Source organism: Macaca nemestrina, chromosome 7 (genome assembly GCF_043159975.1).
Source record: "Macaca nemestrina isolate mMacNem1 chromosome 7, mMacNem.hap1, whole genome shotgun sequence".
Taxonomy (NCBI): Eukaryota; Metazoa; Chordata; class Mammalia; order Primates; family Cercopithecidae; genus Macaca; species Macaca nemestrina.
In genome coordinates this window covers 43263241-43290866 of record NC_092131.1, presented here as the reverse complement: position 1 = coordinate 43290866, position 27626 = coordinate 43263241, and the positions used below count along the sequence as shown (strand labels likewise).

Sequence of the window (27626 nt, the reverse complement as noted above, 5' to 3'; positions counted from 1 at the left end):
AGACAAAGACAGCAGGAGCTGTGGCTACTCACAGTCACGTGGTCAAAGTCTTGCCCCATTTCCGGGGAAGAGGCCACCAGCTCCTTTTCTGAAATCCACTGCTCCAGGTCTTCAGTCTCCCGCTTGAGCTGGAACAGGTGGTACATGTTCTCCAGCTTGCGCTTGCGCTCTTCCGCCACATCCTTCAGCCCTGCATAGTGCTTGTCCACTTGCCCCTGAAGCCTGATGATCTGCTCCCTGGAATTCAAAACCAAGAAGGCCCTCAGAGACAGCAGCCACGAACCCAGAGCAGTGGCTCGGGGGAGCCAACATATGCTGACCACAGCCCCCTGGCAGGGATAGGTAGGGAGTGAAGCTCTGGAGAAATGACAGGGGCTTTGCCGGGGAAGAGCTGGGGAGAGAAGGGGCCACACCCTAGCCTCAGTGGATGACACACTGTGTCCTGGAGGAGTGCTTCCCGTGGTGCCCCTCAATCTGGCAAGCTTACAGGGACAAGTGCAAATGGGGAATGCCTCCATTGTTCTTCCAGAGAGGCTGGGGGAGCAGCACTGCCTGAGCAGGGCTCCTGCAGCAACAACTCTGCTCAGCCCTCCGGGGAGGGACAGGACATACTAGGGGCCCAGACAGTGTGGGTCCCGGGGAAAATCTGGGGTGGCTGCTGAGGACCCACAGTGGTGGGCACCTTAATGGCAGCTGAGGACAGGGCTGTGGCTGGGGGCAGTGTGTGGTCTGTGGCCCAGTGGGTTCCCATGTATGCAGGATCCACAAAACCTCACAGCCCAGGTGGGCACAGGTTTCCACCTGCATTCCTACATCGTGGTTCTGTCTGGACCATAAAAAGAAAAGCTAAAGTAGTCTTCAGTGTCCCTTAGCATATTGTAACCCTTTGGAAAATTGGTGCTATCAGGTCACCAAGAGGGTAGTTTTGCTAACGCCTTCTCTTTTCATTTTGCAAACCAGGGCCTTGTTGACCCAGCTGGAAGTGACTCACACAAAACCAAGGCATTAAATGAAATTGGATCCATCACCAGTCCTGCGGCAATTTTCTCCAGCCCTATTAGTGAAAACTGTTTCCATTTTCCTCTTAAATCTGAAGGGACATTGGCTGGTGGGCCCCTGGCTTGATCCCCATCTCCTGACCGAGTCAGCCCAGGGGGCACACACACCCCTCAGGGTGGCCTGCAGACAGCAGGCCCTGGGCCCGGCTGGCCAGCTGCTTGATGTTCCGGCCATAGTCCTCCACCGCACGCTGCTGCCTCAAATGCCGCTTCAGCATCACGATGGCGCCCTCTTCATCCTAGAACGCAGCAGACAGTCAGCGCCAGAGCTCAGCCTGGCCATGATCCCTCCCTTGGCAAGTTGTGCCCCTGCTCCTGGAGGTGCCTTAGGGAGGAGGGGAGCAGGCTTGTGGGACACCCGTAGGAGAGCCGCACATGTTCCCTTCCTGCCTTTCTGATTTCCCAGCAATGCCCGTGTCCTACCTCCCTCTCCAGACTCCCCTGATTTGTATCTGACATATACCCTTCCTTTCGTGCCCTAACCCCTGTCCCCATGAAAACATCATATATCATTCCAGCTTTGAGAGACCCCCACCTGTCACCTCTCACCCCATCTCTTTCATAGCAGTTCACCAGTACAGAATCCATGGCAAAGAAAAGTAGAGAACCCCTGGGTTAGAGCAAACCTAAGTGGGCAAACAGGAGGCACCTGGCTGCAGCGTGTGCCCTGCAGGGGTGTGTCCAAGCAGGCACCAAGGGAGGGCAGGGAGTCTGTGGGTTCCTCGTGCCCCTCCCCTGGCCTCACTCCTCACACAGTTGGACTCACAAGGCTCCCCACGGACAGCCAACCTCAACTCTTCCTCTCTGCCTTGGCACCCTGGCTGGTATCCCCTGCCTGAACAGACCTTGGGGATCTCATCAGAGATGACGTAGAGTTCCTGCTCGCCAATCCAGGCCTCAGCCTCATCCGCATCCAGGTAGTACTGCTGTGCCTCGTTGGCGTCCCTCAGTCGCTGCAGCCTCCCAGCTGCTGCCTCCTGCAGCTTATCCCAGGAGCTCTGCAGGTGTCTCAGGCGCTCCTCGAGGTCCTGGCAGTCGATCTCCGCTGCCTCCACCAGCTGCTGCCCTCTCTGAAGCACATCCTCAACCCGCGGTGTATGGCCCAGAATCTCATTCTGCAGTGTCTGTGGCCAGAAGGAAGAGCTCAGGGCAGGGCCTTCCCACCATGGCGGGGAGGCTGCTTCTGCAGTGGCAGCATAGCTCTGACACCCTTGGTCCCTCTCACCCCCTGTTGCTAGAGCAGAGCAGGTGATGGCGATAAGAACTACCAAGGACCTCTTGCAGGCTGCTAAGCACCTCACGTGCACCATTCTTGCACCCTCAGGTGGCCTGCTGAGATAAGCATGTGGAAACTGGCATGCAGCAGTGAAGTCACTCAGTGGCAGAGCCGGATTTGAACACAGCTCCACCTGACCCAGAAGCCTGTACTCTTGACTGTCCCCTATCTTCCTATGCTTCAGCAGAGCTTGATTCCTTAGGTGTATGTGTTGGAAGGAAAAGATAAATGGCCTTTTTGATACCTTGTTCTAACAGCTTTTGCAGGATTTATGCAGGATCATTTATGTGGGATCCGCACAACCTGGCAGCTCAGGTGGACACAGTTTTCGCCTTCCATCTAAAAGAACAGGTGACAGCAGCCCCTTGTTTACAGTCTTAGCTTTTGTTTCGTTTTTCCCTACTTCTATTTCTCAAATCTTTTGTGAGCTTTGCATTAGTCCCTGTTTGAGCCTTCGGTCATGAACATGGCCTCTTCCTCCCACCCTGGTGGCTGGGTCACCTTTTTCTTCAGGACGCCCTGACACGGGCTACTTGCTTTCTAGGTCCTAGAGGCCGGGCTAGCTGCTGCTGGTGTGTGGGCTCCTGAGCTCCATATATCTCGCTACCTGTTTCTTCCCTCTCTATAATTTTCCTGTGGCCTTTAAAACTGGAAGGCAGGGGCAAGAGCAGCCCACGTGAGTAGTACAGTGATAGCCAGCATTTGAAATATATACAAAATAACCACATCTACAAGTCACATAACTTGCTGAAATGCATTTGTATACTTTATGCTCAGAATCTCAATTTTTACAATTTCCTGCAGTCTCTGCAATTGCATTCAAACAACCCACGTTTTCAGCTCCATTTGCTTGTTACTCTGAGATCTTAAGACCTTTGCATGGTGGCCTGAAAATTAATTTCTTTCTTTTTTTTTTAAAGATAGGGTCTCACTCCAGTCACCCAGGCTGGAGTGCAGTGGCACAATCACAGCTTACTGGGCCTCAACTTCCCAGGCTCAGATGGGAAGTAGGCTCAGATCCCAAGTAGCTTGGATTACAGGTATGTACCACCACATCTGGCTAATTTTTTGTATTTTTTGTAGAGATGGGGTTTTGCCATGTTGCCCAGGCTGGTCTCAAACTCCTGGGCTCAGGCTATCCACCCACCTCGGCCTCCCGAAGTGCTGGGATTACAGATGAGCCACTGCGCCAAGCCTAAAAAGGTATTTCTTTCTTTTTAAGCAATTACTTTCTAGTATCTGTGCAGGGTACTTACGATTAATGGCTTCTTCCCCATCTTCATTCATTCAACTACTATGTATTAAGTTCTTTTCTATGTACCAGACCCTGGTCTAGGTAATAGGGACAATATACAAACAAGAAAAATGAAAATCCCTGTACTCTAAAGCTTACAACCTGGTAGAGGAAATAGAAGGTAAACATGCAAATAAATGAATAAACAAAGGCTGGGCCTTCCTCCCTGGGGGCTACAAGGAAAAGACAACAGTGGGATGAAGAACGTCTGCTGTGATGTGGCAGGAGCCACTTTAGCTAAGGGAGTCAGGGAGGGCCCCTCTGAGGAGACGACACTTGACCACGAATGACGGGAGGGAGGCAGCCACACAGAGATCTGGAGGTGAGTGTTCCTGGCAAGAGGACTGAATAAGTGCAAAGGTTCTGGGGTGGTCTTGAGCTGGGACTGTCTGAGGCCACAGAGAGGGCAAGAAGAGCTGGAATACCGTGAAGGAGGGCAAAGTGAGAAGAGCTGAGATTCAGAGGAAGGCAGGGGCCATATCAGGCATGACTGGTTCTTAATCCTGATTGCCCACTGAATAACCCAGGGAAATAGATGCAGCTAGGAGCCTACCCCCAGAGATCCTAATTGATCTGAGGTGGGACCTGGGCATTCACCTGTCTAAAAGGTGCCTAGGTGATTTGAGTGTACAGCCCGGTGTGAGAACTCTTCATGTAGTACCTTGTGGAATGTGTTCTAATTGCAATGAATAGTCCCGAGAGCAGTGGTCCCCAAAGTGGAGTCCTGAACCAGCAGCATCAGCATCACCCAGGATCTTGCTGGAAATGCAAATTATCAGGCTCTACCCGCAGAGCTTGATGCAGTGGATCTGGGGGTGGCACGTGGTTAAGTTGTGTGAACTCACCCAGAGGTCTTGTTAAAGGAGTTGCATATTGGAGTTTGAGAACCATTGCAATAGAGGGTTTTAAGTGGGAAAATGATAAAACTGGATTTATGGTTTAGCCAGGTGAGCCTAAAATAGTCTTCACTAGGGCAGTCACGCTTTCCCAAGAGGCTGCCTTTCCCTTCTTGGTTAGGGGAACCCCATCCATATTTGTCTTGTCCTTTTCCTGAAATAGCAACTGCCAGCCAGGGGAGTTAAAAACCTTTGAACAATAACACTTATAGAGGCTGCACAGAATCAAAAATCCTAGTGTCAGAAAGACTAGAGTTGGCTCATTTTACAATTAAGGAAACTGAGGTCCCAAGGATACCATGTCCTACCAGCCTTCCACCTTTAGCTGAAGGTTGTGGCATTAACTGAGGATGGATTTCTATCATCTTCTAGCCCAGGTCCCTGCATGTGGCTGCTGGAGTCTCTGTGACCAGATCGCATCAACCAGAAGCAAAGGGCCTAAGGCAGCTTTGAAGAAACCTCTCTGAATATAATCCAGGCCTCTGCACTGCTGCTGGGCTCAAACGGTCCTGTGAGCAGATGTCAGTTGCTACCAACGTGGGGAAAGGGAGTGCTGTCTGCTATGACTTTCCTTCCTCAAGGAGTTGCAGTACTAACAGGGCACTCTGGGACATGTCGCTTTTCTCTGGGATCTAAGTTCCTGGGCTCTCCTTGCTGACCCAGAGAGCATGCAGAGGGAGGGTCTCTCTGTCCAAGAAGGGTCTGTGGCCATCTCTCTGGCCGCTGCGACCCCACACAGCCAGCTTCCTTGCATGATTCAGGCTCCTGCTGCAGCCCTGATCCAAGAGGGAGTGCTTGGCATCTGCTCACGTCCAGGATTCTGACCAGGGCCACAGGAGCTCCCAATCAGGGCTAAGCGAGTGCCAAAAAGCAGAGGGATGTTTGCTCCAAGGGCTCGGAGTCCAAAGTTAGTGGCTTCCTAATGGAATTTGAGCCCCACAAGTATCCTCACATGTCCAGAGAAATGGGGCCTACTTACCCCAAGGACACCGCACATGCCAAGCTCAGCCCTGGAAGAGGGGCAAGGCAGTGTTGTGGGAGAGAGACCAGGAGTTACTGCCTTCCTCGCAGGCAGACCAGTGGACACACTGAGTACACAGCTACTGAAGCACATCAACCTCCAGGCCAGGGCCCCCAAGACCCTGCATTCACCTGTGCCTGATGGAGGCTGAATGGCCCTGAATCCCCAAGCACCAGGATTCCTCCCTCCTCTGTGATCCTCCCAGAATTTGCTCTATAATCACAAAAACCTGCTCTTTCTGCTCTAAGACTACCAATACGGTTTGGAGACCCCAAAGCTGCCAACAGGAACACTAACCTGCCGTTGCTAGCCTTCTGCAGGCCAGGGCTGGGCCCACCCCTGTGGGGCCAGGTGGGGGTGAGGAGGGGCGGGTACGACTGGTGAGGTGAGGCAGGACTCACCTGGTTCTTCTTCATGAACAGCTGCACAGTTTGCAGATTAGTGCCATAGTCGGCTGACTGGGCCAGAGGCAGCCTCTCCTCCACCCAGAGCTGCAGAGACCAGAAGGCAGGGGAGAGCTGATGACAATCATGGCCACCCTTTCCCGAGTGCTCACCATGGGTGGGGTAGAGCTTTGCTGGCAGTGTCTCCCCAGTTCCTCCCAACATCCCATCAGGGTTTTGTCCCCCTTTTATAGATGGGAATATTCAGGGATTTTGAACTGAGGTTCCAAATAACTTGCTCCTAGTCAGACAGTGGGACGGTAACGTAGCTGGATCTCGAACCCAAGTCTGTCTGACCCCAAAGTCCATGTTCTTCACTGAGCAATACTAGCAAGTGAACAGTGAGTTCCCACCAAAAGCACTGACTTGAGCTTTCTATTTAATGTAATCCTCACAACACCCCTATGAGATGAGGGGTGAGGTGACCAGTCATCTGCTGCCAAGAATTGCTCTGGGTGGCAGCCAGCTACTCTGATGGCAGCTGGTGGCTCCGCCTCAGGGGGTGGGGAGAAGCTGTGGCCCACGCACCGTCTCATCCTCTACGTCCCGGTTGATCTGCAGCTTGGCTCTGGATGATTCCAGCTGCTTCTTCCTCCTCCCCAGGGGTTGCAGGAGGTCCAGGAACCGCTTCTCGATGCTCAAGTCTACGTCTCCTGCCTCCTCTCCTGTTGAAGGCACCTGGGCAAACAGCTCCCCCAGCTCCTCTTTCCGTACATTCACTTGGTCCTCCACTCGCTGAGACACAAGGGGACGGTGTCAGCACCAGCCTTGGCGCCTGGACAGCCCCTCCATCTTCTTCATTCATCTGCATCCCACCCCTCCTTTAAGGCCCAATTTGAGCTCAACTTCCTCCAAGGAGTCTCCTTGGATGCTCCCACTCATCTTTCCCTCCTCTGAGTGCCTGTTCTCTTTCTCATGCGCCCTTTTGGGTCTCTGTCCTACCCACTGCAAAAGGGGTTGGAGATGGATTAGAAACCAGGCGACATTTTTGCATGATAAAAGCAAGTCCAGTTAAGAGAAAGAGTAGGAGTGCTTACTTTAAGGTTTCAGATTGTGCTCAAAGAAATTAGAGAAGACACAAACAAATGGAAAAACATCTCATGCTCATGGGTAGGAATAATTAATATAGTTAAAATGGCTATACTGCTCAAAGCAATTTACAGATTCAATGCTGTTCCTATCACAAGCACTAATGACATTCTTCAAAGAACTAGAAAAATTATCATTATTATTATTATTTTTGAGATGGAGTTTTGCTCTTGTTGCCCAGGCTGGAGTGCAATGGTGCGATCTCAGCTCACTGCAATCTCTGCTTGCTGTGTTCAAGTGATTCTCCTGCCTCAGTCTCCCAAGTAGCTAGGATCATAGGGGTGCACTACCACACCCAGCTAGTTTTGTATTTTTAGTAGAGGCAGGGTTTCTCCATGTTGGTCAGGCTGGTCTCGAACTCCCGACCTCAGGTGATCCACCTGCCTTGGTCTCCCAAAGTGCTGGGATTACAGGCATGAGCCACCATGCCCGGCCTAGAAAAATTATTTAAAAATTTATATGAAACCAAAAAAGAGCCTGAATGGCCAAGGCAATCCTAAGCAAAAAGGATAAAGCTGGAGGAATCACATTACCGGAATTCAAATTATACTACAAGGCTACAGTGACAAAAACAGCATGGTATTGGTACAAAAACAGGCATATTGACCAATGGAACAGAATAGAGAGTCCAGAAATAAGGCCACACACCTACCACCATCTGATCTTTGACAAAGCTGACAAAAACAAACAATGAGGAAAAGACTCCCTATTTAATAAATGGTGCTGGGAGAACTGGCTAGCTATATGCAGAAAATTGAAGCTGGACCCCTCCCTTACACAATATACAAAAATAAACTCAGGTGGATTAAAGACTTAAATGTAAAACTCAAAACTATAAAAAGCCTGGAAGACAACCTAGGCAATATCATCCTGGACATAGGAATGGGCAAAGATTTCATGATAAAGACACTAAAAGCAATCGCAACAAAAGCAAAAATTGACAAATGAGATCTAATTAAACTTAAGAGCTTCTGCACAGCAAAAGAAACTATCAACAGAGTAAACAGCCTACAAAATGAGAGAAAATATTTGCAAACTATGGATCTGATAAGGGTCTAACATCCTGCATCTATAAGAAACTTAAGTTTACAAGAGGAAAACAAACAATCCCATTAAAAAGTGGGCAAAGGACATGAACAGACACTTTTCAAAAGAAGACACACATGCAGGCAAAAACATATGAAAAAAAGCTCAATATCATTGATCATTAGAGAAATGCAAATCCTAACCACAGTGAGATACCATCTCACACCAGTCAGAATGGCTATTATCAAAAAATCAAAAAATAACAGATGCTGGCGAGGTTGCAGAAAAAAGGAAACCCTTATACACTGTTGGTGGGAGTGTGAATTAGTTCAACCAGTGTGGAAAACAGTATGGCAATTCCTCAAGAGCTAAAAACAGAACTACTATTTGACCCAGCAATCCCATTACTGGGTATATACCCAGAGGAATGTAAAGCATTCTACCATAAATACACATGTACACTTATGTTCACTGTAGCACTGTTCACAATAACAAAGACATGGACTCAACCTAAATGCCCATCAATGACAGACTGGATAAAGAAAATATGATATATATACACCATGGAATACTTTGCAGCCATAAAAGAAGAACGAGATCATGTCTTTTGTGCGAACATGGATAGGGCTGGGGCCATTATCCTTAGCAAACTGATGCAGGAACAGAAAACCAAATACCACATGTTCTCACTTATAAGTGGGAGCTAAGTGAGAAGAACTTATGAACACAAGGAAACAACAGTAGGCGTTCCAGCTTCTGGGACACCGGGGCTATAAACTGGGGCTTCTCATCCATCAGCTGCTTTCTTTCCTAGGGGCAAGAAGGAGGAGAGCTCACATTCTGGGCTGACTGGACCTTGGATCAGCCCTGCTCCTAATGGTTGCAAGAGGCTACCCGAGAGGAGATCAGCAAGGCGAAGAATCTTCATAGAATGTGGGTGAGGCACAACCAAAACAGACACTAGGGTGTACTTGATGGGGGGAGGGTAGGAGAAGGGAGGGGAGCAGAAAAGATAACTATTGGGTGTTGAGCTTAAAACCTGGGTAATGGAATAATACGTGCAATAAACCCCCATGACATGTGTAACAAACCTTCACATGTATCCCCAAACCTAAAATTAAAAATAAAGGTGTCAGATTGGCTTCCACGACCCCTTCTATCCTAACACTCTAAGTCTACAACCCACTCACGTGCCTTCAGCTTAGCCAACATCCGATTGACACTGGTCAGGTCCTTGCCCGGGTCATCTGACCGCAGCTGGTCCTCCATGGCGCTGATCCACTTGTTGAGGTCAGCATGGGTCTGCAAGCGCAGGTCGGAGCTCCTGGCAGCTGAGAGGTGCTGGGTCTTCTCCTTTGTGGTGGCCTGCAGCTCATCCCAGAGCCGGTGCAGGGCTTCCAGCTTCTGGGACACCAGGGCTGTAAACTGGGGCTTCTCATCCATCAGCTGCTTTCCTTCCTAGGGTCAAGAAGGAGGGGAGCTCACATTCTGGGCTGAATGGGCCTTGGGTGAGCCCTGCTCCTAATGGTTGCAAGAGACTACCCAAGAGGAGATCAGCAAGGTGAAGAATCTTCATAGAATGTGGGTGAGGCGCAACTGAAATTGACTCTGAATCCCCAGCATTAGCAGGGGTGTCCAACCTTTTGGCTTCCCTGGGACACATTGGAAGAAGAATTGTCTTGGGACACACATAAAATACATTAACACAATAGCTGATGAGTGAAAAAAAAAAAGTCTGTGCATAATTTTCATGATAGGCACCACCACAGACAAGGAAAAAGTCCTCATATTCAAAGGGTTAGACACTGCTGGTAGGGGAAGCCGGGCAGGGAGAGCAGCGCTGAGGGCAATGATTCAGGGAGACTGCAGCACGGGAGCTGCAGACAAGGGTCAGCTGCTGCAAGAAAAAGGATTCCAGACCCATCCAAGTACAGCCAATGCAGAAACTGCCCCGTGAGTTCCCGAGGTTGTGCACTAACCTTCACTGACCTCCTTTGGTTACTGAAGTTGCCTTGTCTGGTTTTCATCTGCATAGATGTATCATTTTTGGGTGGGCACAGTGTGATATAAATTGGACTTAGGAATCTATATCAGTAATAATAGTTAATTTTTTTCGGAGACAGAGTCTCTCTCTGTTGCCCAGGCTAGAGTGTAGTGGCGTAATCTTGGCTTACTGCAACCTCCTCCGGCCAGTTTAAACCCTTTTGTGTCTCAGCCTCCTGAGTAGCTGGGATTACAGGCATATGCAACCATACCCAGCTAATTTTTGTATTTTTAGTAGAGATGGGATTTTGCCATGTTGGCTAGGCTGTTCTTGAACTCCTGACCTCAAGTGATCTGCCCACCTCGGCCTCCCAAAGTGCTGGGATTACAGCCGTGAGCCACTGTGCCTGGCCTAAAAGTTACTATTTATTGAGTGTCTCATAATTGCCAAGTACTATGCTAAATGTTTCATTTGTCTTTAAGTATTTAGTGCTCCCAACTCCACTGGGAAGGTCCTATTATTACTCTCATTTCATAGAGGAAGAAACTGAGGCACAGGGAGGTTAAGAAATCAGTCTGATCCTAGGGCTGCTTTTTCATGGACAGCCATGGTAGAAAGGAGCAAAGGTAGTGATTTCCACATCTAATTCCAGCCACATTTGGACTTGTCCACTGGGCAAACTCTCTACAGAGGGGTCCCTTAGTTCACCATCTACAAGGAGTGGAAATGACCACTCCCCAGTGGTTCTGCCCATACAAATGATGAGGATTAATGGCTCCCCTGGACCATTCTGATCATCTTGCCTATTCCTCCAGCCCTGTGCAGGACAGTGCCGGAGCCCTAGTGAGGGCAATGGAAAGCAAACATTAACAACTGCTGTCCTGGCACTGGACACTGAAGCTCTAACTAGATGTCCTCAGTGTCCTGGGCTGTTCCTAGATTCAGGTGACCCAGAAGAGGCACTGATTCTGACCAGGTGTACTAAGACTGACTATATCAGGACCTCTGAAGGTTTAACTACTATTTAGAAAGGTTGTTCGCTGCCACGTTCTATACTGTAAGCAAGCTTTAGTACAGTGTCCACACCTTGGGTGAAGCCCCATCCAGGCAAGCCTATCTGAGCAGAGTGCCCTCCACCACCCACTCACTTTACTTACCGCATCAATGTTCTCTAGCCACCCTTCATGGGAAGCCAGCTCTGCCACAAATGCCTGGTGCTTCAGCCATTTATTGTGAAGGTTTCGTGCTTCATCGTAGGAGACATCCTGAGATGTCAGCAGCTTGTCGTTGATCCAAAGAGTGAGCTGTGTGCATAAAGAGTGGGCTGACTGTCCCTGAGTATATTTCTTTGGCAGGGCAGAACCTGCTGCCCATCCCTGGCTGCAGAAGGAGAAGCCCATGGGGAGGAAGTGCAAGCACAGAAGAGAACTCATCTGCAGTTCTGGATCCCTCTGGACCAGCACAGGCAACTTTACCCATGACAGGCCAGGGCTAAAATGTGGGCACAGGTGCATCTTCCCCACTGGAGTGTGTATGGTGTGAGACCAGGGATACTTTACTCTTCTCTCCATATTTCGAGGACCTACGACAGGGCCTAGCATATTCTAGGAACCCAAAGAGTATTTACTGGATGGATGGATAAATCCATCCTTTGGCAGTTTGGTGAGAGATCCTTGATAAACACAGGAAAAAAATGTTATTTGAGGAAGAAGCCAAGGACAGAGGTTGATGAAAATAAAGTTGCCTGGGCTGACAGAAAAGAAGTATGACAAGAAAGAAGTCAAGGAAAACCCCATTCCACGTAGAAAGTACTGTCAATGGAGGGACCTGGGAAGGTGGATTAAAGACCTTTCCTGTACAGCTGGTGCCAGGTTGAGCAAGGACCTTCCTAGCCAGCAGTTTTCCAACTGGCAGGTTTGTTTAAAATGTTCTTTCTCTGTCTCACCCCTTAAAGTTCTGATTCATCTGGCCTGAGTGAGACCCAGGGGTCTGCTTTAACTAGGACCAGGACTGGCTCCATAATTTGCAGGGCCCAGTACAAAATGGAGTTGTTCAAAAGCATGAAGAATTTCAAGACGGCAAGAGTAGAGCATTAAACTGAGCCCAGGACCCTTCTAAGCTAAGCACAGGGTGTGACATAGGTCACACATCCTTGAAGCTGGCCCAGACTAGGTCTTAGATGATTCTAAAATAGACTGTCCCTAGACTACTCTTAAGAAACTCTGGCCTAGACTTGACAAGTTAAGGATGACTTTTCAGATTTGAAAAAAAAAAAAAAAGTGCAACTGAAGATTCTAGAGGATGACCCAATTAAGTACCTAGAGGTCCCCGCTCATGGAATCCCGCAGCTCATGGGCTAGAAAGGATCCCTATGGACTTCCCCCCTTGAGGGCACTCTGCTTCTAGAAAGGAATCTCCAGGAAAGCGGCTGCTCCTTGCTGGAGCCTCACCTCCTGGCAGTTCTGGAGGAAGTTCTGTAGCTCCAGGTTGTCTCTCAGGAGGACAGAGGCCTCCTCGGCCTTCTCATTGTTCTTCCTGTGCCTGGAAAGGAAGCCAAAGGCATAGGTTCAATAGTGCTGAGCTTGGGGTCCTTGCGTGGCACCACTACCCCTCTGTGGCTCTGGGGGCCTCGTGGCCCTGGGGCCCGGGAGTACCTGTCCTCAATCAGCTGCACCTTCTCCTTGATCTTGTCTGAGTACAGGTTTCCCTCAGCTACCAGCTTGTTTCCAGAGTCCACAGGACTCAAGACCTTATCCCGGTTGTTCTCCATAGACCCCAAGAAATCCTCAAACTTCCGGATCCCAGCCTCTGCAGCTTCCAGGGAGTCTGGGGGCTCCAAGTGAGCCAGAGTGTATTCCTGTTGGAGCAAGTTTCCAGACAAGGCATGAAGACACATGGAGGAGGTGATGAGCACACCTACCAAGTGGGAGCACCACGTGCAGCCACACAGGCCACAGTCTGAATGAGCCCCCTGAATGAGCAGGGAGGAGGTGCTACTCCCCAGGTCTTGCCCCCACTCCTACCCCAGGGGCACCAATAAACAGTGTGCCTAAAGCCACATGGAAGACTAACCACCCAGGGGAAAATGCGCTTCTCTAGCCTCTGATAGACCCAGGAACAAGGCATAGGGCTGGAAAAGGCACCTAATGAGAAACAAAGATTTCCCCCATGAGTGAATACAGAGTACAAGACAAGAGTCATGTGGTCCCTGAGCCTTTCAGCACATTTGTGGACTCACCACAAGAGCTACTGCCCTGAGAGACCCGCCTGTCCCAGCCCTGAATGCCTCTCTACCTGGTTGCTGAGGATGGCTTCGGCCTGCTTGGCATCTTTCTGGAACTCCTGGAAGCCAAGGCACTGAGCGAGGGTGTGGCTGCGGCTCTCCCACATCCTGCCCAGGGCATCCCAGCCAGTATCCAGGCCTTCTAGCCGCTGGCCCAGAAGCAGATACTCTGGGTCCGTCTGGCCTTGGATCACTTTCTCCCCAGACTCCTTAACACGCTGGTAGCTGTCTTGGTGCCCATCAATCTCATCCTTGATACCTGCATGCTGCTGCAGGAGCTGCTCGGCCTCTGGGAGGGATTCGGGCATGTCCTCGGAGGCCACAGCCTTCTGGGTGATGGAGAGCCAGGCCTGGAAGTCATCCAGATCCTGTAGGAAGGCCTGCAGCTGGCTGACTTCCCCCAGCAAGTCCTCCTGGCCCCGCAGGGCTTGCTGCAGGCCCTGCCACAGCTCCTCCAAGTGTTTTTGCCGCTGATCAATGTCCTCCTTCTGCTCAGGGTGCGAGTCCATCAGCTGCTGGGACTCACGCTCCAGGGCATCCACACGGGCCTGGATGGCAGCCACGTCACGCTCCAGCCCTGACAACTTTCGCTGGATGGCGATGACACCTGCCAGGTCCCGCCCCAGGTCTTTCGTGGACTCCACTACCTTTGTCTTGTCCGTGATCCACTTGCTGGTCTCCTCACAATCCACGCAGTAGTTGTGCACTCGGAGGGCTGAGTCCACAGCCTCCCGCCGCTTTGACACCAGGGTCTGGAATGCCTGCCACCTGCCGGATGGGGACACAGCCCGGAGGAGAGAGACACCTTCTCCCTTAACTCTTCCCATAGGAGATCCTGACCCCTTCCCACATTTCTTGCAAATCTCCCCGCACAGACTTTGTATGATGAAAAGAAAAACAAAATCTACCTAACAAAGCGTGGGTGAGCAAAATTCACTTATCCAATTTTAACTCAAGACATATATCACTGTCAATCAGATCTTTTGATCATCAGGGGGCAATTAGTGATGTGATTCCAACCATAAGTAAAGGAACATGAAAGCAAAGGCTATGCATGTAGTTGGATTTCAGGCAAATATACAATTTCCCCAGAGTTTATGAAATATCAAAATAATTAAAAGGCTCACATTAACTTCAAGAATGCTTCAGGACATAGGGTCGCCAGCTGCCCTAGAGGAACCATGTAAACGCCCAAGGCCACATGCAAAGTCTCCTAGGGCCTGAAAAAGATCACCTTGGATCTAAGAGAAAAGATGCCCTGGTGAAAAAGAAGATGAATAAGAGGAGAGGGAAGAAGAGAATGAGGAGGAATAAGCTGTGATGATAATTTAAAAGACTAACATAATCTTAACCTTCGAGCACAGTGTTGCTATGAAACACGGAAATGTGCTAAGGTCTGGTGGATGCCTGGGGGCCTGGGGTCAGTCTGCAGTACACAATAAACCTCTTTCAAAGAGCTGCCCATCAGCCGGGCCAGACCACTAGGGACACTACCCTTGGGCCTAGGTTCACTCATTCTGCATCACTGTAATACGCAGGCTGAATGCTCATTCTCTAATTGAACCCATCTTTCTTGAACACCCACAGGGGTATAAGGCATTTTGTTGGCCTCTGGGAGAATACAGACATAATTAGGCCTTGCCCTGTGGGGTGTATGATTTAGAGAAATATTCAGACAAGCTCACAAATAACATAGCATAAAGTTTCATGTACACAGCACCCACCAGGCAGAGAGGAGGACTAAGGGAGCTGGAAGGAGCAACGGGGTGACAGTCGCTCACGTGACCTCCACACAACCCATCACTGGACACAAAGCCCCAGTCAGTGAACACACCCCCAATGCCTCCACTGGAGTGACCAATTAAAGGATGGGACCAAGTCTCTCATTCATCTTTGTCCCCTGCCTCTGGGGATGGAAGCCAAGGGACTAGCAGATGGACTAGGCAGAGGGCGCTGTTGTGCATTCCCAAGGTGTGACAACAGCAGCCAGTGTGATTTGAAAGGTCTGCAGAGAGATGTAAGAGACAGGCTGGGAGAGACCAGGGATATGAGGGAGGACAGACAGCCTGCAGATTTCTCGGCTCCCATCCTAGACCATGAAGACCCCGTGCTCTGGGAATTCTGTGCCTGTCTGGCACACAGATGGTGCTCTGAGGCTGGGAAATCAAGGAGTTTTCTCCACGTTTGTTTGAAACCCCTGGAATCGACAGGGAAGTGTTCCTGGGAGAGGGTCTCGCTGTGTGCCCGGGCAAGAGGCGCCATAGTGATTTTCCAGGCCTTTCCTGGAGCGGCCCCGCTGTAGCCATTGGGTGGAGGCCACACAAAGATGCACTGAAGTTTGGGTCTAGTGTGCTTCCGAAACCTACACTTGCCCCTGCCACTGCACTGTCTTTGAGATGCAGGAAGTTGATAGAGCCACTCTAGTTAGCACTGGTCAGGCGACATCGAGAGTTCAGGTTTGGTCCTGGGCCAGGTTTTTCTTCAACTGGAATATGCAGATGGTGAAAGATGATCACACATTCATCAAGTGTTTGAATGACTCACACAGAAGCTTGGCAGAAAAATTTTAGTTTTTTCCCAGTTCACTCATGTACTAAGCATTTATCAAGCAACTCTCAGATGCCTTGTGGCATACACTGATCTAGGTACTAGGGATATGGAAAGAACTATGCAGGCTGGGTGCAGTGGCTCACACCTGTCAATCACAGCAATTTGGGAAGCTGAGGCTGGATGATCACTTGAGCCCAGGAGTTCAGGACCAGCCTAGGCAATATAGTGAGACCTCATCTCTACAAAAAAACAAAAAATTAGCTGGGTATAGTAGTGTGCATCTGTAGCACTAGTTACTCAGGAGACTGAGGTGGGAGAATCACTTGAGCCTGGGAGGCTGAGGCTGCAGTGAGCCAAAATTGCACCACTGCACTCCAGCCTGGGCAATAGAGTGAGATTCTGTCTCTATAAAAAATTAATTAATTAATTAATAAAGAATAATGCAAAGTCCTTGCTTTCATTCAAGTAGTTAGAGACATAAACAAGTCTATAATCCATCAAGTGGTGATAAGTGCAAAGAAAAAAATAAAAGAAGGTAACAATATAGAGGCCAAAGGGGTCAGCGAGAAGAAGGATGTGCTGCTTTGAATGGAGTGGTCAGTGGGCGTCACACCAATAAGCTGACATTTGAGCTGAGACCTGAATAAAAAGAGTAAGCCAAGGGCAAAGCTAGGAAAGTAATATTCCAAACAGGAGGAACCTCAAAAATGTGTTTGGTGTGCAAAGCCCTTGGGCAATGTAAATAGACACAGGTCTTCATTTGCTTACATAGTCTAGTAGGAAAGTCCTTGGGGACAAAAATAATTAGAATATAAGATAGGATGTGAAGCTCAAAACCAGTACAAAGGAGGAAAAGATGGCTTTTCATCTGGAAAACTGGAAAGCAAGTGACTTGGACTGGCCCAGGCAGAGACAGGATTTGGAATAATGCAGAGGTAGGGAGAATGCACCCTGAGGAAAAGCACCGCAGAGGCACAAGACGACTCTGGGGGTGGAGGTGTAGAATGGGCATTGTTCTGAAAAATAACTGAAGAGCTATACACGGAAGAGGAACCAGGGTAAGTCTGATCTCTCTCAAGGGCAGAGCCAGAATCAATAGGTACACATTTCAAGGAGGCAGATTTCCACTCAATGGAAGAGCAAATTTTTTAACCAAAAGAGTTGCCCAAAAATGAGACAGGCTGCAGGGTGAGGGAGTGAGTTCCCTATCGCTGGCTAGACTGGGTGACTTCTCAGGTCCCTTTCAACTCTCAAATTTAATCTAATTTCATGCCTCAGGTTTTTTTCTCACTTAAGGATGGCAGGTACCTGGATATTTATCACTTGGGGATGGGGCCTGTTTTAGGGGTCTGTAAAGATCAACATTCTCAGACTATAGTTCATTGTTGAGCTGATGAGTTCTTCCTCTCAGGAAGTTTCTCTGGTTTAGACCTGCTCTACTTTCCTCAATTATGCAGCAATTGCAATAATCTCTACCACCTCCTGCCCACCAACACACAAAAACTCATGACCTACAAGGCAAAAGAAGAGGGAAGAGGTATTCTCTTCCTTTGTAAAACATCAGATTGACAAAGGAATCTCCTGAACCACACTCTCCAGCTTGGGCTGCTAAGACAATCATCCCATTCTAGTGGCTCTAAAGAATTCTGGTCATCGCTGCCTCCCCTTAACCCCCCAGTGAAGTCTCCACTGTGCTGATCCCTTTCTTTACAATGGAGTCTTCTCCAGGCCCACCTCCCAGATTGCCTCAGGCACAGCAAGGCTCTACTGTGGGGCACAAGTGTGGGGAAGGGGCCAGGGTAGTGGGGAGGTGGTGAACACGTGGCATTGCATGTGCAGGGCCCAGGGTAAAGACAGGGAATGCAGGCGTTTGCTGTGTCCTCAAAGATCCTCTAGGAACTCGTGGGCAATTTCACCCCACACTGAAAGCACCCCCTCTCTAAAGGCTCCTCAGGGCCTGTTTTTTGTTCTGGCCACAAAGCTTGCTTAAGGCTCCCTGCTAATTCTCCTCTTCATTCAAGCCAGCCTCATTATCAATACTGCATTTGGCACAGGCTGGAGCATTTTTTTATGGACAGTACTTAAGAGCTCTCAGAAAGCAATTTTCTCTGCCCAAGAATGTCCGGGGAAATATAGCATGAGAAGCATATGGCCTGATTCTGAGTTTGGGCACACTTGGGACGTGCCCTCCATCACACACACACACCCCTGCCCTCCCCAGGCACAGCATTCGAGCCTCCCAGGACTCGTTTCTCTCCCTCCCTGGGCTGTTCACACCTCGATCATTCCTCCTTGCTGCTACAACTCCAGTACTACTGGGAAGGAACCATGGCTGAGACAGACAGGAATGTTGGTGGGGGGGCGGTGGCTCATGCCTGTAATCCCAGCACTTTGGGAGGCCCAGGTGGGCAGATCGCTTGAGGCCAGGAATGAGAGCAGCCTGGCCAACGTGGTGAAACCCCGTCTCTACTAAAAATACAAAAACTAGCCAGGCATGGTACTGCGCGCCTGTAATCCCAGCTACTTGGGAGGCTGAGGCACACGAATAGCTTGAACCTGGGAGGTGGAAGTTGCAGTGAGCCGAGATCACACCACTGCACTCCAGCCTGGGTAAAAGAGTGAGGCTCTGTCTCAAAAACAAACAAACAAACAAAAACAAAAAAACAGGAATGTTGAGGGTACAGAAGTGTTGGTGCATAGTAGGTGGCCTAAATTTTGGGCCTGGCCCCCAGAAGTGTGTCAGATGTCGAGAGACAATGCTCCCCGCCCCATGCCCTACCCACACCCCACCTGGTGTTTAGATGGTCCTGGTACTGCTTCACCTCCCCACTGCGTGGGTGGCCACTCTCTACCAAGCTGTTGGCAGCGAGGTTCACACCATCAATCTGAGTCATCAAAGTCTTCATCTCCTGGTCCAGGATGTCGAACCTGATAGGGGCAGAGGGAAATGAGGATGAGTGAGGCAGCAGCAGACACTTCCTTGCCAGTGGCACCCCCAGTCTCCAGAACATGTAGCTCTTGCTTTCTCCTTCCACTGCCTAAACCGTTTGTTCAGGTGAGGCAGGAGGAAGAAGACAGATATGCTGGCCCTCCTTTCTGGTTCGTGGGTTTGATTTTGTGAGTTAGCATTGCCTGGAACAGGCCTTGAGAGAGTCAGTTACTTCCTACACAGGCTTCTGGCTCAACAGAGACATATGAAGGGGAGGGAGGGCTGAAGAGAGGTTACTGTATATTTGTGTGGGGGATGTCAATTGTCACAAGGGCCACCTTCCAGGCCTCCACTATTCTGGCTGTTGCTTTTGGACTCTGAGTCCAATGCCTTGACATCTTGATCCGAAAGCTACCCTTTCCAGTCAGGTGCTCCATTCCTGGGTAAGATAAGGAAAAGCTGCTGGGGTGGTGGTTGGGGGGAATTTGTGGTTCTGAAGGCCGATCCTTCAAGGGTAAGAGCCCAGGATTCTCCAGCATCAGTGCAGCACCACCTTGGCACTGCTCCAGAGAGTGGCCTCTCCTCCTCCTGACTCCCTGAATTCTGTGCTTCGGCTGTGGAGATGCCTCACAGACTGGGGCGTGCCTCACCATCTGGGGTACTGATGAAATCAGAACACCAGGGGTGAAAGTGGCCTTGCAGACAGGGGGTTTGCAAACTCTCTCTGTGGCCCCTCAGAGTCCCCTGGCTTAGGGACTGCCACGAAAGGCTAGAGCTGGCAGAGTCCTGGCCTCTCAACCTCCTTCTCCAGAGTAGCTCCATTTTTCCTCTGTGTGACCTAGGGGTTCCATACACAATTCATCTGAGCAAAGACTGCTATCGCTGAAAAGTAACTGAATAACTGGACTAGAGAAATTCCCTTTGTTTGAGGAACGCAAGGCCCCAGTGGGTGAAGTAGTCCAGACCACAGAGCCAGAATAGAACTTGTGACTCCCAATGCCTGGACTTTGCAACAAAGGGCATCCCAGGGCCTCTCAAAGAGACCTTTGCTGATCCAGAGACTATTACCAAACTAGGTGGGAGATGGTGCCCAGACCTGGGTGCAGGGAGGTGAGGAAAAGATGAGTTAACTCTGACCTGTGCTGTACCACCTCCAGGTCCTCCAGGGTGTCTGGCATTTCCATCTCGGCCAGCCACTTCTCCTTCTCGCCCATCCACAGCTCGCAGGCATCTGTCTCCCCAAACACCGTGTACAGGTCCAGGGCTTCCTGCAGCCTCTGTTGACGCAGGTCTGCCTGGGCCACCACCTGTTGGTAGAGCTCCCGCAGGGCCTGCAGCCGATGGGTCACGTCTGGGGAATCCTGAAACTCTTCGGGGAATCCCTGGGCCTGCTGCTCCAGATGCTCCATCACCCCACGGCTCTCCTCCAGCTCCTCCAGGAAGTCCTTGTGCTTTTTCCCCAGGGCCCGTGTGGCCCCTTCGTCCTGCCCTACATCTTCACCAGAGAGCAGCCGGTGGGCGTCTTGCAGCCAAACCTTCAGGTCATCCGCATCGCCCTGGAACTGGAAAAAGTTCTCAGCATCCTGGAGGTTCTTCTTGCGGAAGGCAGCCAGCTCCTTCAGCTGGTCCCACTGAGCCGACACCTCCTTGATGCGGGCCTCGATCTGCGGGTGCCCAAACTGCTTGCGCGCAACCATGCCATGAGCCTCCTGGAAGATCTGCTCCAGGTGGGCATCCAGCCCACGGAGCTCATCCTCAAAAGCCTTGTGCTTGCGCTGTAGGATGAGCACACTGGTCAGGTCTTTGCCACAGTCCAGGGAAGAATAGATCTGCTCCTTCTCCTTGATCCAGCTCTCGGCCTCATTCATCTCCCAGAAGAACTTCCAGAGTCGTTTAGACTGCTCCAGTTGGGCCTTCCGCCCAGCTGCCATGTTGCTCAGCTCCTCAAAGCACTGCTCCAGGTGGCTGATGCGGTCCTGGATGACCTGGGGGTCACAAGGCTGGTACCCTGGAAGAAATAGGGGGAAGGAGGACAAAGTGGGGGATGGGCTTCATTTATGGGCACGCTTCAGATAAGCTGCCAGGTTGGAACTACACAAACCTGAAGCTGCCATGACACTGGGGCTTTGGGGTTGGGTGCAGGGGGGTCCCAGTTGCTCAGAGGGCAGACAGATTCTTTATAATTATTTCCCACTGAACTTCAGGGTTAAGGAAGATAAAAAGTGGGGTTAGTTCTTAATAGAAATGTACAGCATAAAATTATTTTTTTAATTAATTTAAAAAAATTTTCAAGGTCATTCTTGAAAGAGGCAGTGAGGTCTCTTATTTAAAACAAGAATCTGGAAATCTAAATTGTCTCAGCCATGACCTGAACTAGCAAGGAGAATGAAGGACAGATGATGGCTCCTTGGTGATTATAGGTTATGGAAGCAGTGGTCGGCTCTCTAGAGAGTTTGACTGTCCCTCAAGCTTCTTTCTCGGACCATTATTTGATGAAAGAAACAGAACTTTAAAGTTGGTTCCAGGAGATTTATCCAAGTTGGGGTGTTAGGCCAGAGGATGAGGCTCTGGCATCAGAAGCCTTAACAGGGGAGACAGACTTGGTCTCACCTTTCCCCTCAGTGAACTTCAGGGTGGCTGCAGTGATGGCCTTCACTTTGTCCCCTTGGATGGCAATGTCAGCTTCCATCAACTTGTGCTTCTGTAGCAGGTCTTCAACCTCCAACAAGTGCTTCCCAAACTCGGCAGACAAGAGGTGAGCCTGGCAAAGAGAACAGCAGAAAGGAAATGAGGAGAAATGAAGAGACCTACACATTAGGAGAAGAGACCCCTGCAAAGGGCATGTCCCTGGTGTCTGAGCAAGGGTGAGCCTAATGCAGCCAGAAAAGGGCTGCTGCTGATGATGGAAGAAGCTCCAGAGGGGGAGTGTCTACTGGGGGTGCCCATCAGCATCATCCATGGAACATCTTACAGATGCTCAAGGCCCACACTCATCTACTGCATCGATCTCAGGGTTGGGGCCTGGCCATGTGTATTTTCACAAAGCTCCAGGGGCAGTCTGATGTGTGTCCTCTGCTGAGACTCACTACGGCAGAGAGAGAGGAGAGGTTGCCCTTACGCTGGGAGGTCTGGATTCTAACCAGAGTCAAATTGTAATTACTAAGAGCCTGATTCTCCAGGTTCCTGATTAATGTATGTCTCTTCAAGGCCCTGCAGGTTGGCACCGGTGCTGCCACAAACCCAAGATTTCTCAATCACCAGGGTACCATGGACCTGGGCTGGTATCACCTGCTGGAGCAGAGTGGACCAAGAGGCACAGAGGCAAGTGCAGCTAGACACTGCTGCCTCAGTTTCTCTATTTTGACTCAGATATATGACTGGCTGGGAGGTGTCTAAGGAAGCCTATGCTAACTGCAGGGCCCCTGAGACCCAACGTGAGTGCTGCAGGGCATGGCAGGAGGTGGCCCCCAGGGCCCACCTTGATCTCATCCATCCAGTCAATGCTGTGCAGCATGTCCTGGAAGAGCTTCTGCAGTGCTAGGGTGGTCTCAAGCCTCTGGCGCCGGGACCGCAGCAGCTCCTGCAGGTAGCTCCACAGGCGCAGGATATTGTCCTTGCGGGCCGTGATGCGCTTCTGGTCATGGTAGTTCTCCTTCTCCAGCTCCTGAGCCAGGTCCTCCAGGGCTCTCACCCGCTCCTCGTAGGCAGCCGTGTCAGTCTCGATGGCCTCGTGCTTCTTCTTGGCAGCCTCCACAGCTGCCAGGTCATACCCGAAGTTATCCTGCCCCATGGGAGAAAAACAGGCAGCTCAGTGAGACACTCTAGGGCTCATCCCCAAATGCAGGGAAAGGGCGGGTCCCTTCAGAACCAGTGCTAGATGGGAAAGCACATTCCCAAGAACTCCGCCTTCCTTTCGCAGCTGTCTTATCAGACCCAAATTCCAAAAAGTAATGTCTTACAAGAGCCTCTAAGAGAAGTTCATGGTTTGTTGTTTTTTTTTTTTAGATGGAGTTTCACTCTTGTTTGCCCAGGCTGGAGTGCAATGGCACGATCACAGCTCACCGCAACCTCCACCTCCCAGGTTCAAGCAATTCTCCTGCCTCAGCCTCCCTAATAGCTGGGATTATAGGCATGTGCCACCACACCCGGCCAATTTTGTATTTTTAGTAGAGACGGGGGTTCTCCATGTTGGTCAGGCTGGTCTCGAACTCCCGACCTCAGGTGATCCGCCCGCCTCTGCCTCCCAAAGTGCTGGGATTACAGGCGTGAGCCACCGCGCCCGGCGACAAGTTCGTGATTTTACTCCCTGTGCCACCCGTGTGGGAGATGCAGCCTGTGTGTTACTAATGGAGCCCCTTGGTGGCCTGCTGGCATTCCCCACCCTGCCTTGAGTGGACTTGTTGGATTTGGGGCAGGAAGGGGCTGCTTCTCACTCAGAAACCATGCACCGGCAAACAGATGGTTTATTCACACGCTCTCTGAGGTGCGCATACACTCTCCAGTGCTCTCAGAATACTCGTTGCCCCTTTTTGGAAAGAATCTAATTTGATTCCAAGTTTTAAGTGAGAGGGAACAGGTGCTCTGATGAAGAATCAGCCCTGGGGTCCATTCTTAGCTAGAATTATGTCACAGCACCAGAGGCCAGAGTCCAAAAGGCATGCCCGACACAGACAAGGTGCAGTCTGTGATTTTACCATATCCCCCAAGAACCACGATTTAACATCAACTCAAACCCCAGCTGTAGTTGACGCTACAAGCCCACAAAAGACAACTTCAGCAGCCAGTTCTAGACTCCAAGGCTCTTTCCTAAAAATGAGATTTAATAAATCCTGGAGAGCTCCTCCCCAGATGCAAATCTTGATCCACCAGATCATGGGGGAGCTGGGATGCAAGGCACAAGGAGAGGCTGTGAGAAGCCAGCTTGGACTCCAGCCCAGCCAAAAGCTGGGGGCTCTGAAGAATGTCCCCTCTCCTGTCACCCAAAGCATGTCCCTCATTACCTGGGCCACGAGGCGCTGGTTTTCATTGAGCCAGGTCTCTCTCATTGCAGCCTTCCGGTCAAAGCGCCGGGCCAGTTGCTCTAGCTTCTCCTGCCGAATGAGCTCATTTCTCAGGGCCAGCTCCCGCCGATACTCAGCTTCCTCCAGGCTTTCCCAGGCCTGCACAAAGGGTGGAATGAGAATTCTTGGGGTACAGGAGAAACGCCTCAGTTTGGACGCTCCACCTCTTTAACCCAACACTGAGTGATTTCTGGAATTGAGGTACAACCTGATGCTCTTGGGTGACGTGGTAACAGATTAAAGATCACTAAAAGCCTTTTGGCTTTCATGTCTGGACGCATGAAAGATTCAGAGGGCACTGCTCATGAGTCTCACTTCCCTCTTCCCCTAAACCTGCCTCAGACTCTTGGCCCAAAATAATGTTTTTCACTTCTCTGAATGCTCAGTAAGTTCTTTTTTTTTTTTTTTTTTTTTTTTTTTTTTGAGACAGAGTCTCACTCTGTTGCCCAGGCTGGAGTGCAGTGGCACAATCTCAGCTCTCCACAAGCTCCGCCTCCCGGGTTCACACCATTCTCCTGCCTCAGCCTCCCGAGTAGATGGGACTACAGGTGCCCACCACCACGCCCGGCTAAATTTTTTGTATTTTTAGTAGAGACGGGGTTTCACCATGTTAGCCAGGATGGTCTCGAGCTCCTGACCTCGTGATCCGCCTGCCTCGGCTTCCAAAAGTGTTGGGATTACAGGCTTAAGCCACCGTGCCTGGCTATGCTCAGTAAGTTCTTATTGACTAATGGCTACCTCCGTTCAATATGAACTGCCAGGTGGTGGTAAGCCTCCAAGCCTCTGAAATGTCATAGGCATTTTCCTTTGGTTATAAGTAGTTAATATTCCATCTTCAAAGACAAACTCAAGGTTCTACAGAGGACAGGCTATAAAACTGACTCCAAAAAAAATGGACTAGGAGGCTGGGTGTGGTGGCTCACATGTGTAATCTCAGCACTTTGGGAGGCCAAGATGGAAGGATTGTTTGAGCCCAGTTCAAAACCAGCCTAGGCAACATTGCCAGACTCTGTCTCTATAAAAAATACAAAATTTAGCTGGGTGTGGTGGTGCACGCCTGTAGTCCCACCTACTGAGGCTGAGGTGGGAGATTCACTTGAGCCCGGGAGGGTGAGGCTGCAGTGAGCTGTGATTGTGCCACTGCACTGCCACCTGGGTGGAAGAGTGAGACCCTGTCTCCAAAAAAAAAAAAGGACTCAGGGACTCAGGGCATCTGAACAGGGGGATTAAAGGAGGGTGGAGGAGTAGAGTCTGACCCCTCAGAACCAGGTTCAGATAACTCCCCCAAATAGTCAACATGTGGATTAATAACACCAAAGAAAGTGGCTTGGTTTAATCTGGTCCAATGACCATTCACTGTGTCCTTATCAGGAATTCAATCAATCCACCATCAATGCATAATGGAAAATGCTGTGGTACCCTGTTGATGTCAGACACTAGTTTCCCATCGTGGGGTGTGTACACTTTCTGATTGTTGGCTCTCATCCGGGACTGGATGGTAAAAAGTAGAACTTCTAGATTCCCCTTCTCTTGAAACCTGTCAAGAAAACAGAGGTAGGAAGACTGGTATTAATCTCATATCTCATGGCCAATTTTTTTTGCTGAAGTCAATACGGAACTGTGGCATCTTGAAGCTTAGATAGCAAAGCATATTTCCCTTAAAAACACAGAAAAACTAAAGAGAATCTATAGGTCTGCTTACCTGTTAAAACATCTATCCTTCTCACCAACTAAGATCTAATAGGGGTTTGGGTCTTTACAATATAAACCAAAGGAAACACAATGGCCACCATAGCATTTATCATTTGCTTCTACATGGGAAGCTGAGGTATTCTGGTAATTCCTGTAAATATCAAGTTTTACTGATCAATACAAAACAAAACAAAACAAAACAAAACAAAAAAACCCTTCTCTGTTCTGCAAGTGATGAGGGCTTCTTATTAGCTCTCTGGTCAGTTTCTTATTGAGTGAGTCAATAAAACCCCAGAAGCAGCATTTTCCGTGGGAGAGCATACTACACTGAAAACAGCTTTCACCCAGGTCCTAATGAGCCAGATCTCCTGGCAAGTCCTGCAGGCCAGATGCTTCCCAGAAGGCAGGAAAGGCTGGGCTCTGAGAGGATTGTAGGTGTAGGAGACAAGAATTGGCAGCAGGATTGCTGTCTAGCATGTGGGGTACAGGCTGCAGGTATCAGGTACTTCCACATTTCTGCATGTACCCAAGTGTCCCCCCATTTCTGCATCCTTGACCTGGCAGTCAAGGATCAGCTATATGCAATGTCCCCACCCTGAGCCCAGTCTAATGGATCTCAGTGCTCACAGGCACTTAAGAGCACTGTGGCCATGAAGCACTGTCTACACAGCCAAGAGAGAACACCCCGTGTGCAGTGGCTGGTAGACTCATAGGGGATGCTAACTGTATTGGATTTAGGGCTTCAGAAATGGGTTGGTGTCAGACCAGAAACCAGATACTTGTTTATAGTATATCCTAGAGTCAGCATTTCACCTTTCCCCATTTCAGAGTCACGAATGGAGAGTGTGGAGGGTGGGGGGGAATAGCAGAGCAGAAGGTACCACCAATGAGCTAGAAGCCTGTTTCAAAGGAGCTGGACAAGCTAAAGGCAGATAAGCTGGAACGCCCTGTGTGTATGTGTGCATGTTTGTGTGTGTGTGCGTGTGCACATGCGTGGTTGTACATATGTATGTGCGTTTGCACATGTGGTTGTGTGTGCATATGTATGTGCATGGGTGCATAGTTGTGTGTGCACGCACAAATGCATGTATAGTTATGTGTATATGTATGCGTGCACGGTTGTGTGTGTATGGTTGTGTGTGCATGCATGTTCATGGGTGCACAGTTGTGTGTATGGATGGTTGTGTGTACGCAGGTATGCATGTGTGTGCACGGTTGTTTGCATGCACATGTGTGTAAGCATATGCACACACGCTCTGCACGCACTAGGGTAGGGCAGAGTTCCTGAGAAGCAGGCTAAGTGCTCTGTTGCTGAGCAGTGACAGATGGGAGAGGAAAAGAAGGATGAACTTGATGATCCATAAGACCCCATGCAGAGAGCTCAGGGGCTGAGAGCACAGAGGTCATCTCATCAGAAAACAAGCCCACAGCTCAGTGGCAGACCAGAGAGGAGCTTTTCAGCCTGGATTATTCAAAGAGACTCAGAAGCCTATGATTTCCTTCCTGCTCCTCCTCAGGGATCTGGGAGGAACCACTGTCTTTGGTCGTGAGTCGAGGTTTCTCATCAATGCTGGTTTCCTCTAAGCTGGTGGCTTGGGAGGAGAGTGGTGAAGAGGGGCACGAGGCAGGTGATACATGTGCAGCTCTCTAATCTTGAGCGTGTGCCTCGTAGATGTACTTCATAAGGCCCAGGACCTGGCTCTACCTTTTGGTGGTCAGTTTCCCAGCCACTGAGGACCACCCTCCCGTGTTCCAAGGCCCTTACTTGGGTGGCTTCTCCACAGTGCGGTAGGTGCTGAAGGCCTGCAGCTGCTGCTGGACGCCCGTCAGTGAGTTGGCAAACTTGCGGCTGTTCAGAACAGTGATGGTCTGCTCGATCCAGGTGAGCAGGTCCGAGGCTAGCCCGCTGTACTTTTCAATCATCTTCTCAGTCTCAATGGCATGGTCAATAACCTAAGGAATCACCTTCTTACTTATTCTCATCAGAAGGGCAATGCCACCATTGAGGATACCAATGAGGACCAC

At 50.1% G+C, this 27626-nt stretch overlaps 1 protein-coding gene across 1 annotated transcript in view; it reads right to left on the bottom strand.

Annotated features, from left to right (window-relative positions):
- Positions 1-27626, bottom strand: part of LOC105473699 (spectrin beta, erythrocytic) — a 79096-nt gene that overhangs the window by 27215 nt on the left and 24255 nt on the right. The window contains exons 8-24 of the mRNA XM_011727630.3: positions 27367-27554; positions 25329-25446; positions 23850-24008; positions 22328-22630; positions 21460-21610; positions 19987-20857; positions 18711-18848; positions 13382-14138; positions 12742-12944; positions 12538-12628; positions 11245-11391; positions 9298-9561; positions 6517-6723; positions 5947-6036; positions 1904-2182; positions 1167-1297; positions 33-237 (exon numbers count right to left, since the gene is read on the bottom strand). Coding sequence (XP_011725932.2) covers positions 33-237; positions 1167-1297; positions 1904-2182; positions 5947-6036; positions 6517-6723; positions 9298-9561; positions 11245-11391; positions 12538-12628; positions 12742-12944; positions 13382-14138; positions 18711-18848; positions 19987-20857; positions 21460-21610; positions 22328-22630; positions 23850-24008; positions 25329-25446; positions 27367-27554 — 4302 coding nt within the window. The remainder of the gene's footprint in view (positions 1-32; positions 238-1166; positions 1298-1903; positions 2183-5946; positions 6037-6516; positions 6724-9297; positions 9562-11244; positions 11392-12537; positions 12629-12741; positions 12945-13381; positions 14139-18710; positions 18849-19986; positions 20858-21459; positions 21611-22327; positions 22631-23849; positions 24009-25328; positions 25447-27366; positions 27555-27626) is intronic.